This window comes from Microcaecilia unicolor, chromosome 4 (assembly GCF_901765095.1).
Source record: "Microcaecilia unicolor chromosome 4, aMicUni1.1, whole genome shotgun sequence".
In the NCBI taxonomy this organism is placed as follows: Eukaryota; Metazoa; Chordata; class Amphibia; order Gymnophiona; family Siphonopidae; genus Microcaecilia; species Microcaecilia unicolor.
In genome coordinates, this window is record NC_044034.1 from 82,453,316 (window position 1) to 82,470,005 (window position 16,690).

Sequence of the window (16,690 nt, forward strand, 5' to 3'; positions counted from 1 at the left end):
TGTAGGATGAGATTATGGAATAATATTGCACTTTACAAATGACATTCTAATGTTGCTTTATTCAACACATAATATTCAAAGTGGATAAATATATATTGGATCCCAGGGGATGTCCTTCCCTTCTCACATAATTGCTTTTTATTGCAGTGTTCAAGTATGCTGAACAATAGCACATTAACATAAAACAACCAAGGACACCCGCAATATCCTTCCTGTGAGATTCAGAGAGTCGGTGTTTCATGTATATGTAAATACAATACCTTGCATTCATTTATATTATTTAGCACCAATATTTAGACACAATCCAAAATACAAATATTCTGGAGAAAGCAAAAAAACTGACATGTTAACTGATGTTCAACAATGAATAGTTTGAAAAGCTTTTGATATGATCACTTCAGATGGGATAAATGGAATTAGACTGGAGAAAAAATGGCATCTGGTATTTTCTCAGTCAAATAGATGATGCAAAAAGTCTGTTTTAACATGTGGATGGTAATTTTATAACAGGTCACCTAGTTAGGAAAACCAAATAGGCACCTATTTTTGGGCTACTCTGTAAAGGCAAAATTAGTGCCCGTGTCTTTATATAATCAAGCATAGATAAATACACCCACACACATTTACACCTGCTCACAATTCTGTCAGTGCTTCACCCAGACTCCTCCCCCAAACATGCCTACATTTAGATTGTGTAGAAGTAGGCACCTATTTTTTGTACGTGCGTAATCCCTGGGGTTACGTGGATAAAACAGGTTTTACCTGTGAAAAAAAAAGTTTGTAACGTTGCTCCTTAACTGTAAGAAATGTTAGCCTTCATTAAATCAACTTTGTATCCATCATATAATACTACAATAAATCCTCGGTGTGCCTACATCTGATTGTCCTGGGGCTACTATATGAGTTGCTGCTAACCATTTTAGTGCTCGTTCTGTTGGCACTCTGTCTTTTTCTGATTAAGACTGATTCTTAACTTGCCAATGTACCCTGTTCAGCTATCTGCTGGTCAATCGAGAAATGTGCTACAGCTATCTCTTTAATTGAAGAGAAACTTTCCCAGCAGTTGTAACATTCTTCAAGGGCAGGTACAAAAGAGACTACAGAACAAGCATGTTTGATAACAGGGCCGTGCCAATGCGGTAAGCCAGGTAAGCAATGCAGGGGGGCGCCTGCCTTCGAGGGGCGCTGCTGCCCTGCGGTCCCTGCCTTCCACTCACTTGCAAAATCTTTTAGCTGAAGTTGCGATCGCCCCTGCCCTAAAACCGGACGTGAAAGCAACAGCATTATTCACTGAGGCAGGCAGGCTCTTCAAGTTATTTTAAAGAATGCAACCAAATTGCTATATATGCTGTGGTTTGTGGCTAATTCCTCACTCAGGGTGAGCTTCAGAGCTTGAACCGCATTCAAATTAAAGACAACCTGAAATTTTAAAAGTGCTAAAAATAAGTTTTAAAAGTATTTGTATTAAATCTAATTGCAGAATTCAGGTGCTGGGACTCTGTACTTGGTTGTCATGTGCTCAGATTTGTTTAAATCGTATGCAAATTAGTCCGTTTTTGGGAGGTTCTCATTTGCATATTTATGAATAAAAAATGATGGAAGTGTTTACAGCCTTAATGTTAGGGCATGGCTCTGATCAAAAGTGTGAAGTTTGGTCCAAAAACGAAGGGTTTATCTAGTGTTTTTCACTAAAAATTCCCATTACAGTGTCTGTATGTTAATCTGCATTCAAATAGAGCTCTCTGATTGGATGATCAGCTTTTGTTAGAAATCTGCCCGGAAGGGAACAGAGTGAGACAGCAACTGACTGTCGGTTTGGCCAAGAGAGACATGCAGCTGTGAGTTCCTGTGTGTGTTGACTGAAATTATAAAAGACTGCCAGATTATGTGGTAAATGAGAAAATATGAATGAAAAGAGGTTGGTGGAGATTGAAGTTTGAGATTTCTCTAGTGAAAAAGGATCTGAATATTTCAGGATTACTTGAAGTTTATGAAGAATAGAAAAGGGTGAATTTCAGTTTAAGAGTGTTTAAATCCTATAAGCTATATAAAGGCTAGGTAGATTTAAGTGACTGTAAGCAAGGAAACCTTAATATTTAATCTGAAATAAATATTTGATCTGAGATAGTTGATCAGAGACAAATGTTTGATCTGAATTATATCCTTTGGTGCAAAGGAGATTAGAAAAAGAATCTTTGGAAACTAAGAGGACTTTGCTCACATTTTGAATTAGCATTCCTATTTTGAGTTGGAAATCTTTGAAGTGTTATGAAAATACATTTTGCTTTAATGAAATTGCTAAACTTTAGAGTCAGAGCCTTATCAATGAGGGATACATACAGTGCTATTTTTTTCCTGAGGTCCAGCTTACTTGCCTGCTCCCTTCTGTTCCTGCTTTGCTAGACGGAGGGGGTGGGGGCGCCAACTGATAGTCTGCAGGGGGGCACCAGAGACCCTAGGCACGGCCCTGTTTGATAATGCACAGTTCACCAAATAACCCTTTTCCAGAATATCTCCATTGCAACTTCCAACTAAGCTGAGCTGTCACTGCAAATCGTATTGAGCACTCAGAGGGTTAACATGCTAAAATTATGTACTGCAGACCCTAGCTTGCTGAGTAAAACATTCATTGCCTCCATCTTAAAAAAAAAAAAAGGCAAAATAGTCTTAACCCTTTGAGGATCATATTAGCAGCAAGTTACCTTTTGGACAAAGAACAAGTTTCATTGCCATTAATATCATAAAATTATCAGAAAGATACCGTAAGCACAGCTTTTGTTCTGCCATTCAAGATCAAAGAGCATTTCTGCTGGATAGACCAGATACCACAGTTTCAAGCAGGATTTTCAAGAAAAGGGTTTTCAGCGTCTCAAAGGGTTAAGCGAAGATGTAGACTGAAAGTGTTTTTCCTAAAAGGGTGAGTTAGGTGAGCGAACAGTCTCAGATGAGCTTGGTGAATAGTCCTCTGATTCTGAGTTGAGTTCAGGTGTCGTTTGATGCGCCTCATACCTGCTCCTCACATCCTGGTTGCGTCTTCGTCGGAAAACCTGCCTCTCCTTATCAAGAGCGGTGGTCTGGCAGGGGCATAAAATGGGAAAGAAACAAATTTGGTTGTGTGAAATACATGGGCACAAATTTCAGTATTATGCTTCTAAGAAATTCTGAGAATAACTAATTTTCAGGTCCAATAAGGCATGACAGTACATAGGCAATATTGGTAAATATGCAAAGAAATGCCTTTTTAAAATGTAAAAAATAGCACTGAGCTCTGGGTATATGGAGACCACATGCTTGAGCTCTGGGTGCTATTAATTGCCTACAGGCACAGATTCAGATTTCAAGCTGGATGCAGATTAACCTTATGGTCCCTTACAAATCCAGCCTGATCCCAACTGGCAAGCTCTAAATGCCAGGTCATTTAATTTGGCCCAGTTATGTTAACTCTATATTCAGTAACATTCACTTAGGTCAGACTGTCTGATATAGATGAAAGCAACTAGGAAAAATTAGATAATGCATTTTTTTGCATTCTCCTTTTGCTAAAACTTATCAATTTGAAAACTTCAAAGCTCGTCATTTTAGGTTTTTATTTTATTTATCAGTGTTCACGGCAACAAAAATATGAGTAAATTAGCATGAAAATGGTTCACATTTTTTTGTGGATAAATATCAAGATTTAGTTTTAGGAAAGGCATATGAAAAGTCACTCTACCTTTCGTCTTAGGCTAGAAAGGGGGCCAGAGGCTGCCCTGAAGGGTGCATGTGAAAAACTCAGTACTATGGTTTTATTAAAGTGGGTGGGAGACACCTTTTACTAAGAGTCCCTTTTACTAAGCTGCATAGGTGCTTATGTGCACTCAATGTATGCCAAATTGGAGTTACTGACCGGTTACCACATGGCCCTTGCGGTAATTAAAATTTTAGCATGCGTCCACTACGCGCGTCCAAAAAAATATTTTTTATTTTCTGATGTGCGGAAGTTATGTGTGTCAAGTGGCATTTGATGCACATAGACCGTTACCGCCTGGTTACTGCGTGAGCCTTACCGCTAGGTCAATGGCTTGCGGTAAGGTCTCAGACCCAAAATGGACACACGGCAATTTTCATTTTAATTCACGTCCATTTTCGACAAAAATTTTAAAAAGGCATTTTTGGTAGGTGTGCTGAAAAATAATTCTGTGCACGCCCAAAACACGCGTCTACACTACCGCTGGCTATTTTTCAGCCCACCTTAGTAAAAGGACCCCTAAGTGTCGGTACCGCTCGGCAATCAGGAACTACCACCGACCCAATGCAGGCGCCAGTGGTAGCTTCACCCCCAGCACATGGTATTTCCAGCAGTAGCAGAAATATTCAAAAAATATATCTGCAGGAGGTTACCTGGCGGTAATCAGGCAGCGCTGCGTGCTACCCGGTTACCACCGGGTTAGCACTGGAGCCTGATGTGGTGGTAAGTGCTCCCCCCAAATGGCCACACAGTAAGAGCAATCTTACCATATAGTCATGGGTTTTTTTTGGCCTTTTTACCCACTGCAGTAAACAGGGCCTCTTAGTGCGTGGCAAAAACGGCCCCTGCCACTAGCACATGACCCTTTTTAGTACAGCTTAGTAAAAAGGTCCCTGGGTTAAAAACTTGAGACCAGTTTACCCTACTAACAGAGCTGCATTACAGAGTTTTATGGAATTTTTGCAATTAGCATGCAGTACACCGGGCATTAAGTATTTTTTTTAAATGTTGGGGGAACGGCATGGACAGAGGGTTGGTGTAGATTTAAAATGGGACCACTTACCACCTCCTAAATTAGAGGTGCTAACCCCCAGATTCTGTAAAGGTCACCCAAATTTGGGAGCAGGTCTAAGATCCGCATGCAAACTAATTATTTAATGTTAAAAATCAATTATTGACATTAACTAATTTGGACTTATGCGTGGATCTGCATACGCAGTATTCTATAATAGTGCAACCCAAAAGAAGGCATGGCCATGGGAGGAGCACAGGCAGGTCAGGGGCATTCCAAAATGTTTGGCTCAGTGTGATAGAATACCGGGGTTACGCTCGCAACTTGGGTGCCAGGATTTACACCAGGTTTCAGCAAATACAAGTCTTCGCACCTAAAGCTGGGCATGGAAATCCAAGCTAAGTGCTGTTCTACAAAGGACACTCAGCCCGGAGTGCCCTTTAAAGAATAACGCTTTGCGCAGATTCCCGGGTGTCTAAGTTTGAGCACCATTTCCTGAATCTGGACCCTAAGTGCTTCCACATTAACTGGGAACAGATACCGCACGTGAATCTGAATGTTAAGGTATGACCTGCAATAGTGGCAGCCCTACCATTAGGCCATCTAAGGCGGGGGCCTCAGGCGGCACTCTTTTGGAGTGGCATCCACCCTCATGGCCGCCGTGCTCTGACATGCCCCCCCCCCCCCCCCCGCCCTTCCTTCCATGAATTTACCTTCTTTTCTTGCTTTTCAAAAGTCAGGGTAGCAGTGGTTCCCATACAGTGCCCTGCTGCTGACCCCTTCTCTTATGGCCCGCCTCACTGATGTACTTTCTGTTTCCTCAGAGGTGATGTGGGCCGCAGTAGAGAGAAGGGGCCGAGCTGGCGGCAGGGTAGTGAATGGCGGCATTACTTCAAAATGTGAGTGAAAATAAGAGAAAATAGCGCAATACCTTCCATAAAACATGGGATTAAATTTATATTGAAGGGCCCTAGGAATGACATACATTGTTTTATTTATTTAATTATTTTTTTAGTATTTAACTCAAAGATTTCCAGTAATAGTTCAAGGTCACTTACATTCAGGTACAGTAGGTAATTCCCTGCCCCCAGAAGGCTTATAATCTCATTTTATACCTGAGACAACAGAGGATGAAGTGACTTGCAAAGATCACAAGGAGCAGCAGTGGAATTTAAACCCTGCTCTTTTTCACAGCCTGGTGGTTTAACCTCTTGGCTATTCCAACCTCCACTCCTATCAATCTAAAAGTGCATCTACCACGGATTATAAAACTCAAACTTAAAAATGGATCAAACATCCCTGAAAACAATTTATTCCAAAGCATAATAGCTGATTACAAAGACAAGTAGTATGCTTATGAAGAACCTGTTGGCCCACTGTTGCACCATTTCATCCATTAATCCACGGGAGTCAATACACAGCTTCTGTAGGAGGGTCCTCTAAGGTAAGGTATTGTGCATTACAATTCTGGCTTTGAATGCACCTCTTGATTTGCAAACCTCAGTCTTTCTGTCCCAGAACACAACACTAGCTATTTTCAGAACCACTTGTGTGGTGAGCACCAGTGCCTGACGATATAAGAGTTTTATTTATTTATCTTCCATAATACATATCCTGGCATGGACTTTTGGCCTTATAAATCGTTATACAGCCAAAAGTTATAAAATGACCCCCTAAGGGAGAGATTCTATATATGGCGCCTAAAAAATTGTTGCTGAAATCAGTGCCGACTAAGTGTATTCTATAATCGGCACCTAGATTTAGACACCGATTATAGACTATGCTTAGTTGATAGTTCAGCGCCTAAAACTAGGTGCATCTATTTACACCAATGAAAATGTGGTGGAAATCCCTGTGTGTAGATTTAGGTGCATTGGGCCATATTCTATAGCTACACGCGTAAATTTCAGAATGCCCACGAAATGCCCATTTCCCTGCCCATAACAATGTCCCTTTTTGCCTAGGCACGATAGAAGTTTGGCACACTTTGTTACAGAATATGCTTAGTGACTTGTGCACATAAATTCTAATCAGTGCCAATTAGTGCTCATTATTGCTTGCTAAGTACTGTTATCAGCCCTCATTAGCTTATTAAGCTTAAGTTAAGCACATTGTTATAGAATCTGCACCAATTTCTGCGCTCTAAGCATGCTATATAGAATCCAGGGGTGGTTGCCAAGGTTAAGAGGATAAGAAGGAACCTATTTCCAGCCTATCTTATAAAGACATATAAGAATCTATGGGCCCCTTTTACTATACTGCAGTAAGTTTTTTTCACTTACCATGCATTAGTTGCAAATATGCAATAAATGCAAGGATGTGCCCAGCATCTGCCCTACACTTCTCTGGGCACACACTTACTGTATGAGCACCCTGTTAAATGCAGTGCTAGATAGCATTAGTGCTCCCACACTATCTAATACTACATGGGACAGGGTGCAGGCCCATTCTAAACACAAAATAGAGAAAAGCAATGGCAGCACCTCCCTCCCCCCCCCCACACATCCCTGCCTTCCTATCCCCCTCCTTGACACATGTTCTGTTTCCAATCCCCTCCGACATGTCCCCCTTCTGATCTCCCTCCTGTGCACAAATCTTATCTGCCTGGAAACAAGTCCCACTCCAAAGCCTGACTCTCTTCCAAGCCTTTTAATCTCCTTCCTGGGATTTACCTAAGGATCACATTGGTGGTCCAGTGGTTCCATGGTGAGAGTGGTCCCTCTACTCACATCTGGGACTGAGTTGGGATCCAAAATGGCACCTAAGCCATTTAGCGATAGTCTTATAGTACCACTGCTAGGAGACATATGTATCATTTTGGATTCCAGTGCTGTCTCAGTTGGGAGCAGAGGGAGACCACTCCCACCATGGAGCCAGTGTGACCCCTGTGTAAGTCCTGGGGAGAGTCGGGCTTTAGGGAGGGTGGGGTTTGTTTTCGGGGGATAGGATTGTGGATGGGGAAGGGGATCCGAAGGAGGACATGTGTCAGGGGAATTGGAATTTTGGGGAAGGGGTACAGTAGCAGCAGTAGTTCTCCCTTGGCCAGCTATGCTACCAGAATGCCAGTAGCATGGCTTCACTTAACACCACATCAAAGTGGCATGACAGCTAGTGCGCAGTACTGGTCTATGCACCAGGTGCCACCACCAGCCACTCTCTCCTCCACACCTGACATGCCCCTGCCCCATTAAGCAATTAGTGCAGGGTCTTTACTGTGCTGGTTGGTTTTAATATAAGTGGTACGCATTAACAAGGGTCTCCATTATTGTTTACCATGTGGTAAAACCTGCACTCACTTTTTAACGCAGTTCAGTAAAAGGCTCTTTATAAAATATTTGGAATAAACTGGTAGTTTAGCCCTGTTGCAGGCCCTTGCCATGGGATATCCCCCGATATAGAAAATGTTTTTGCATCCATTTGGATTGATATTCAAGACCCTCATAGTCCACAAAAAGCCAGCATATCCACAAATACTGTCCAGTAGAGTGGTTATCTTTCAGAACTTAATAGCAACTGTTATAAAGTATAACAGTTTGTTAATATGATTTAGTTTTGTAAATACATTGCTTTACAAATTAATCAAGATATCAACTCAGAGTGTCTCCAGTATCATTACGGTAAAGTGTCCAACCACACTATAGAGGTCATTGTAGAAAGGCTGTGCAGTATCTACTGAATAATTACTGATTTTGCAATGTAATTATTTACACTTGTAGATGCTGTGAGCTGCACAGATTTTAAGGGAACATGTTTTGGGTGTGGTTTGGGCAGTCCAAAGTAACTATTCCTCATCATTCTATATCAGATTTGCCTGTGCTTAAATTTATGGAAGACTTCCTTTCATGTGATTAAGTGTGCACATATGTGTGTAAATGGCAGTAGTGTGCCCGACTGCTGTTCTCTGATTATGCACTAAAGTGGCTTAGTGCACAATTGTTAGGGGGGTGTTCTCAGGTGAGGGACATGGGTGAGGCCAACATTTGCATTTTAAAAAAAGCAATATATATATATATATATTTTTTTTTTTTTTAAGAATTTGCCACTGGTAATTAGAGCTGCTCTAAGACAAGTGTAAGTCACTGAGGGGGGTCACCGTGTTTACCTTAATAGTGACTACCACCTCCTTAAAAAAGAGTTATTTCACTGGCTGCTTAATTGGCTCCTCTAATGTGTGCAACCTTGCGAAATCTGGCACTTACATATATACTGTGCTGGCAAATACATATATGTGTTATGCTGTCAGCATCTATATGTGTATTCACTGGCACATGTGTAAAACCCTGTAAAATTATTATTATTATTTTTTAACGATGTGCAGGTTCCACATCACAGGATGAACCTGGAAGGCAAAAAAAAACAACAACACTGAAGGCGTCTTCTCAGCACTATGGGTAAGACCAAGAGTCTCCACAGAACAATGGAAGCAGGAACAGCTGATGAGCACATTAAAACAGTAAGCCTCAGATCCCTAGAGTGCTGTAAATATGGCAACATGATGAGTTTGCCGCTTGTGTTACTCAGGCTTTAAAAGCCTGCTCCCAGCCAGCTCCCACCCTTCTCAAAATCCTATCTGTCCCTAAGCGGCTTTGGCTGAGATTTTCCCACAGGGGGGCCAGTGGGACAAAATGAACTGGGTGAAGGAGAGGCACAATCTCTCAAGCAGTGCACTCCAAATGTTTATCCATTATGACAACATCTTAGCATTTAAAAATTTATGTGACCCCAGATGATGATGAAAGCAAAAGTGCAAATCCCCACTTTCTCATCTATTTCCTCCTCTGCCCACTTATCCAAAGCATGAAGGCAGCAGCACCAACGGTGGCAACAGTAGCAGCTGTCCTGTGTGTCATTGTGTGCTCACACATGCCAGTACTCTTTATGAGTTTCCAGTCTAACAACAAAAAACTCACATAGGAGGAGAGGGCAGGGTCTGTGAATGTTCACTGACTCATATGCCCCATGTTGACAGCCACTACAGGGCATAGGTCATAATTGAGGTCCACAGGGAGCAGCCTTTTTCCTGTGACCCCCATCTATTGATGATGTGACCCTATTTGGGGGTCCCGACCCAGAGTTTGGGAACTACTATGCTAGACTATGTTATGATTTGGCTCTATATATTGGGAGGGGGAGGTGGGTGTGGAGGACACAGGCTTGTATACGATGTCCGGGAAAAACAGGACCCCTTATATAGTTTCAAAATACTTTGCAAGTGTATTTAGTATGATCTTTGAGAATACATTAGTATAATTGTGTTTTTTTCTTAGTTAATTCATAACTAAGGGCCTCTTTTATCTAGCCACGCTAGAAGTGCGGTAATGAATGGGCTCCACTGGCATTGCCGTGCAGGAACCGTGACTTCATAAAAGTGGATCTAAGTGTTCAAAGTGTCCTCCTTCAACCTTGACACATTCACAAAGTTTTCGATGCCACTAAGCTGTTGGCTCAATGAATTCTGTGGTTTCATTAATTAAGAGTTCAACTATTTTGTGAGCTCAATGCACTGGAGCTCCATCCTGTTTAAAAATAAAGTACCCAGAAATGTCTTGAATTTCAGGCAGAAGTTTCTGTGCAGTATGATATTTTTGAGTTATTTGGAAAAATATTGGGGGGGGGGGGGGTCTCTTTTTATAACGAACACCGTGTACAATTACATCTTTGACCTGCATCAAGATATCTTACAGTAACAAAGTTCCAAAATCAAGGAAAAGAGTGTACTACTCAACTATGGAAAGTTTCTAGCTCTCCCTCTACAGACTTTTCATGTACTTGTCACCTCCAGACTCAATTACTATAATCCTATTCTAGCTGGCCTCCCACAGTATTCAATCAAACGCTTACAACCTGTTCCATACACTCTAATACATATCCTATTCCACCTAAAGGAAGCCAAGCGAACCTCTTCATACCTCTTCCAACTTCATTAGGTCCTTGTGAAATAATGTTTTCAATTCAAAATCATTATGCTAATCCATAGAGCTATTTTCACAGGACTTCTCCTGTACCTTGCATCAGCAATAGTTCTTTACAGACCAACCAGCCACCTATGGGCCTCCTCTGAGTTCCTTCTTATACTTCCATCACTTTCTCAAGCATGGCTTGACTCTGCTCAACAAAATGCCCTTTCCTACTTAGCTCCCCTCCCTCAGGAGCTCTTTCTCACAAACTTTATGCTGTGCGGGTAGTCTGGTTCATGCAGATTTGACACCTACCTCTACAGAATACTATATATATCATCCCTAACCTGTATCTTTATGCTGTCACCTGCCTCTATGAAATATCTTGTGTTGTCCCTTGTATCCTTTGGTTCACCCGCCCTACGGTATAATTTGTTTCCCTTTTGCCTGCATTCTTTATTGTACTACCTGAATCTGTCCCCTCTGTTCTTTTCACAATGGAGTTCTATTTACTATTTCCTGATACTTTTGAATTGTAAACCATTTTGATGTTTTTGCAAAAGGTGCAGTATAGGAAAAACCTAGCAAACCATAAACCATGATTTTGCTACTTCACATCTCCTAGCTTTCAAAAGGGTAGGAATGTTAGTTTGGAGCACCATCCAACTAAGTGGGACTTCTATCCTTGAAAGTCCATCCAGTGAAGCCTCAAGTGCTTCATTTCTGCTAGTTATGTAAGATTACCTTAAGCATTGTGCACAACTAATTTCTCCCTCCTACCCCTTCCAGACTATGAAGCAGATATAATGAATCTTGTATTTAAGCCAAAGTTAAGGCCTGATCAAACAGAAAAATAAACACACACACAATTTGGATCACTATGCAATAGAACCACCATTACAAAAGAATCCAGAAAAGAGTCACATATAATAGGGTTGTGTAATTCTGAAATAGCACAAATTATAGCCAAAGCATGCGTTTGGCATGAGGCAAAATCTTGCACAAAACGAAAACTGTGAACACTAAAAGACACACAAACAGCACTTGCTGGGCTTTTGTCTAGTCTTTAACTGTGACCATGAATGCTACCTCAGCAGCACTCCTGAGAGCCGGTCACACTCAGCTGGAAAAGCAAAGCTAGAGAGGGCTATTAGACCCAAGTGTCCCATTTGGCAGCACAGAGAGAAATTATTGGTCTATCAATCTGGCTTGAAATATTACACAGGCAATAACACACAATAGGGTGTGAATTAAGGGATTTCAACATATACCCTTTGTATATAGCATGTCATAAGGTCAAAGGTTAATTGTCTTCTGCCTTAGTCAAAGCACTCGAATCATTAATATGAGCTCTGGATTGTGTTACTCAATAAAATGAAGTAGGATTTAAAATAAATAAATAAACAAATATATATATATATATATATATATATATATATATATATATATATATATATATACTAAGCCTTTCAAAACAAGCTCAATTGTCACAAAAGGATTTTCAGGAAAAGTCAGAGAATATTGTGATGGCATCAGATATCACTTAAGATGTCTTAAGATCTTGCTTGTGCACTATAGCAGTGGATAATCGCAATGAATGTGCAAGAGACACATTTGTGTATAGTGGAGGCAGTACATGTAGATTGTCTCTTGCAAACCTGTTGTGGATATCCTGAAAAGCAGACTGGCCAGAGGATTCCTAAGGATTTCTGGCCATGGTCACATGGTGCTGTCTAAAGGGGGTGTGCACCCATAAAAGCTTAGTTTCTTTTGTTCTGGCTTTTTTTATGCCATTATTTCTTTGTTTTCTTTTGTGCTGTTTCATTTTAGTGTAAGTTTTTTTTTAATGCAAATGAAATCATTTTTGAGCTTGTTAAAATGAAATGCACACTAAAATGATTTATTGCATGTTAAACATTTAACACTCATTAAATGAAATGAAAGGACAGCACATCTCTTGCCATTTGACATCACAATGCTTGATCTTGCACATTTCTTCTGTACATTCTTTTCAACACAAAGACCCTTGTTTCTTCCCTCTATGAAATGTCAAAGTACATAGTATGAAACACCCCCTCAATTCAGGACCACTGAACTATTCAAGATGTTGTAATCCTATATGCTTTAAATACCTTATTTATGTTTGTCTATAATATCAATTTTAAATTTTCATATTTGGAGCTTTAAGAATTGCAATCCTAAAATATTATTCATTGGCAAGCTTAGCTACAGTTCATGGTACCTGGAATACTCAACAAGACTTGAATTGCTGATAATTGTATCCCTCCAGAAGTATAACGTAATTCACAAATGATGTGTGATTTTTCAGTTGCAGTACTTCCACCTGCTTGGTTTTGAGGCATTTTCCATCACACAGTTAAATTTCTACAAAATCAGCAGCATGTGTTACAAAGAAAGCCTCTTTAATTGCATAATCTTGGCATTCAGTAAATGTATGCTTTTCATCTCGATATTCTTTTATATGGTATTCAGTTGAGGGATCATTAAATATACCATGCTTTAGCAATGACATGCAATGGTTTGAGAACGGTGGCTGATTTTCAGTACATTTTTTCTGTAGGTTACTGTTCCATAAATAATACATAAAAGAATGTGAAGTCTGCTTACACTTCAGAGGGCTGCAAATCCCAAGATTTTCATTATCACATTTGGTGTTATTTTTCTCAGCTCAGAGCATGAGGTGAGTCTGAGAATTTCTAGCCGCCTGGAATGGAGGAGTTCACTGGCAGCAAAATGAAATAGTAGCTGTTAGTGTAGGATATACAACTCTCCTTTTAACAAGACCCACAAGGGAAAATTGAAGAACAACAAGTAACAGTTCAGTGGAATATATTTAAAGATATGCTGGTGCAGAGTGGGTCCAGAGTTCTTGCTTTGCAATACGTATGCATGCCACAAAAGGGATTAGCACACAGAAATATCTGAGTGCTGGAAAAAAAAATCTCATTTAAAAGGTTTAGTATACTGGCAAGTGAAAGGTTTCTTTCTGAGCAGAATGATTAGAGGATAACGGGAGGAGTAGCCTAATGGTTAGTGCAATGGGCTTTAATCCTGGCAACCTGGGTTCCGTTCCCACTGCATCTCCTTGTGACCTTGGGCAAGTTACTTAACCCTCCATTGCCAAGCTACAAAAAACTTAGGGGCCCTTATACAGAGCGGCGGTAAGTCCAAAGCAGCCTTAACCGCTCGCTCTTCCAGGACTACTGCCGGCCTGATGTGGCTGCTGGTGGGAGTCCCACCACAAACATACACCATTTCCGTGGGAAAAAGAAAACCCCCAGAAATGGTGTGCATGGCGATAACCCAGCGGTAATCCGGCATCACCACACGCTGCCCAGTTACCACCGGGTTAGTGAGGGAGCCCTTATCGCTACCTCAATGGGTGGCAGTAAGGACTCCCTGCCACATGGCCACATGATAAGAGTTCTCTCATTGCATGGCTATGCGTGTGCTGGGGGCATTTTTACCCACTGCAGTAAAAAGGGCCCTGGCACGGGGGAAAATGGCCCCTGATGGTAGCGCAGGGCCCTTTTCCCACAACTTGGTAAAAGGATCCCTTAGATTGTGAACCCTCTAGGGACAAAGTACCTCCATATATGTGTACAGTGCTGTGTACATCTAGTAGCGCTATAGAAATGATTAGTACTAGTAGTAGTGAATCAAGGCAGAACTGACACTATCTAGGTCTGCCTTGATTCATCATAAAAGTGAGGCCTGAACAATTTACTACTGCCAGCAGAACACCAAAATATCAATACCGGATACATATAGATAAGTGTCTTACAGACTGACTTGAACTGGAAGTGATAAGTGACAGCTGTGTCAGAAATCAGAGGACAAGCTGGGATGTTTTAGTCAAGGGTGTTACCGTGCAGGTCATTCTGAGGAATTACTATGCTAAACCACTGAAGGGAGGAAAAAGCCACAATAACGAACTGCTATTCAAAGTTATGAAACTAGTGAAACTGTGGCCAAATTGCCAAAAGGAGAGAGGACCCATACCTAAGAGCTGAATGATATCCAGAACTTTCTGGGACTTTGTCATTGATTTCTTAGATTGCTTACTTAGTGACTATGATTTTGTTTGAAAGATTAGTAGTTACTCTGTTTTATGATTACCTTTGATGTATTTTTATATGTTTTATGTAACCTTATTTTTATTGTAATATTCCTGCAATTCTTGGTCATTGCTCCTCTCTTTTTCTGCTTTCTAGTTCTGTATTAGACAGGCGATCAAGTATGATAATAATAAGTGAATAAATAAATAAATAAATAAATAAGATAACCATATAAGAAAAATCTAATGAGGAAGGAGCCATCACTGGGAGTTCCAAGGCAACAGAAGCCACAACTAGGAGTTGTGAGAAGGAGGAGCTGCAAAGAAAGAAGAATCATGGCCAGTGGCTGTGAAAAGAAACCCAGGAACAACCATGGATAGCCACCACAAGGAAAGAGGAACAGTAGCTGGGATCAAAGAAAGAGTGAGCAGCTGTGAGAAGAGAGGAACCATTGGCAGGAGCTACAAAGAAAGAACTAGGAACCAAAAATAGAGAGAAGCTATGACCAAAAGCACAGGAAGACAAGAGCATTGAGGTGATAGGAACCATGGACAGGAACCAGAACATGGAGCGAGAAGCCACTAGAGGATGTATGTGATGGGGACAGGATAGAGTATGCTGTCACAAGAGCGATGCCATAGATAATCAAATGTAATTACATCTGGTAGTAGGCAAGTGAAGGTTGTCAGATGTGATTATATTGTTTTGTCTTCATTATATAGCCCTTGTGTCAAGCAAGCTTGCAGTGTACTGGAATGATGAAGGACAAAAATTACTAAGTTGAACAGTTTTTTAAAAAATAATAAATATTTTAATTAATAAGTGCTTCCACATGCACGGCTAAAGCATTAAAACCTTCTCCTACACTATGCTAGCAATTGTCTCCACATATTGCAGTGACTAGATTGAGGAAAAGGCTAGCTGGGCAAAGTAACAATATCTACAGACTTTGCATCTGCCCTCAGACTTTTGAAAATTCCTCCCAATGACAAAAATTTGATTAAAGGACACTTAGGCCATCAAGGCACATATGTTGCACCTATTTTACAAAGGCAACATATGTGCCATTATAACATCATACTGAGGGTTCCTGCACACAATCACAACAACAACTCTACGGCAGAACTAACTGTGTGTGTTATATGTCTGTACGAATTGATACACAGGCACATCCTATATAATAATTCTCACCTCCAACGTTCTGACTTGCTGCCTTGGACCGTGGCTCTTTCTGAGTTGGTCTGCTAGGCTCTGTAGATTAGGCTGACATCACCATAGCCATTATGATGTCAACTTCAGAACCCGGGGGAAAAAAAAACATGCCTCACAGCTGATCCATGTCCAGAGGAGGGTTGCTGGACATGGGTGGCTGGAGGGGGGGCAGGGGAGAGAGGAGGGTCACTGGACATGGGTGGCTGGAGGGGGGGCAAGGGAGAGAGGAGGGTCGCTGGACATGAGTGGCTGCAGGGGGGGGCAGGGGGTCACTGGACATGGGTGGCAGGAGGGAGGGCAGGGGAGAGAGGAGGTTCGCTGGACATGGATGGTTGCAGGGGGAGAGGAGGGTCGCTGGACATGGGTGGCTGCAGGTGAGCCGAGGAAAACCTTGCTAGCGCCCGTTTCATTTGTGTCAGAAACGGGCCTTTTTTACTAGTAATTTATAAAATACACATACAAGGGCTGATCCTTTTCCTGCTCTGCCTGTTCTCCACCCCTCGGAATGCCTACTTTTATGTGCATATACCCTCTAGAAACTGTATAATGCCTACTTCAGCATGTAAAACACTGCTCTATTGTTGAAGTCACATAAAATTAGCCTCAATTGAGGATAATTTTATTACTAGGCACCGCTTTGCACATGTAAATGCTCAGAAAATTGCCCCAAAGCACTACTTTATAAGGGTGTGTGTGTCAAGTGCTTTAGCACGTAAGTGGGTGGAGCATGAGCAGGGCTCCCAGTTACATGTAGGCTGTAGTA

At 41.2% G+C, this 16,690-nt stretch overlaps 1 protein-coding gene across 2 annotated transcripts in view; it reads right to left on the minus strand.

Moving 5' to 3' along the window:
* Positions 1-2,487: 2,487 nt before the first annotated feature.
* Positions 2,488-16,690, minus strand: part of DCLK1 (doublecortin like kinase 1) — a 625,924-nt gene continuing 611,721 nt past the window's right edge. The window contains exon 13 of one of the 2 annotated variants that reach the window (XM_030200383.1): positions 2,488-3,074. In XM_030200383.1, the coding sequence (XP_030056243.1) occupies positions 2,910-3,074 (165 nt within the window). In that variant the 3' untranslated portion in view covers positions 2,488-2,909. The remainder of the gene's footprint in view (positions 3,075-16,690) is intronic. The other variant, XM_030200382.1, reaches the window with a different exon arrangement.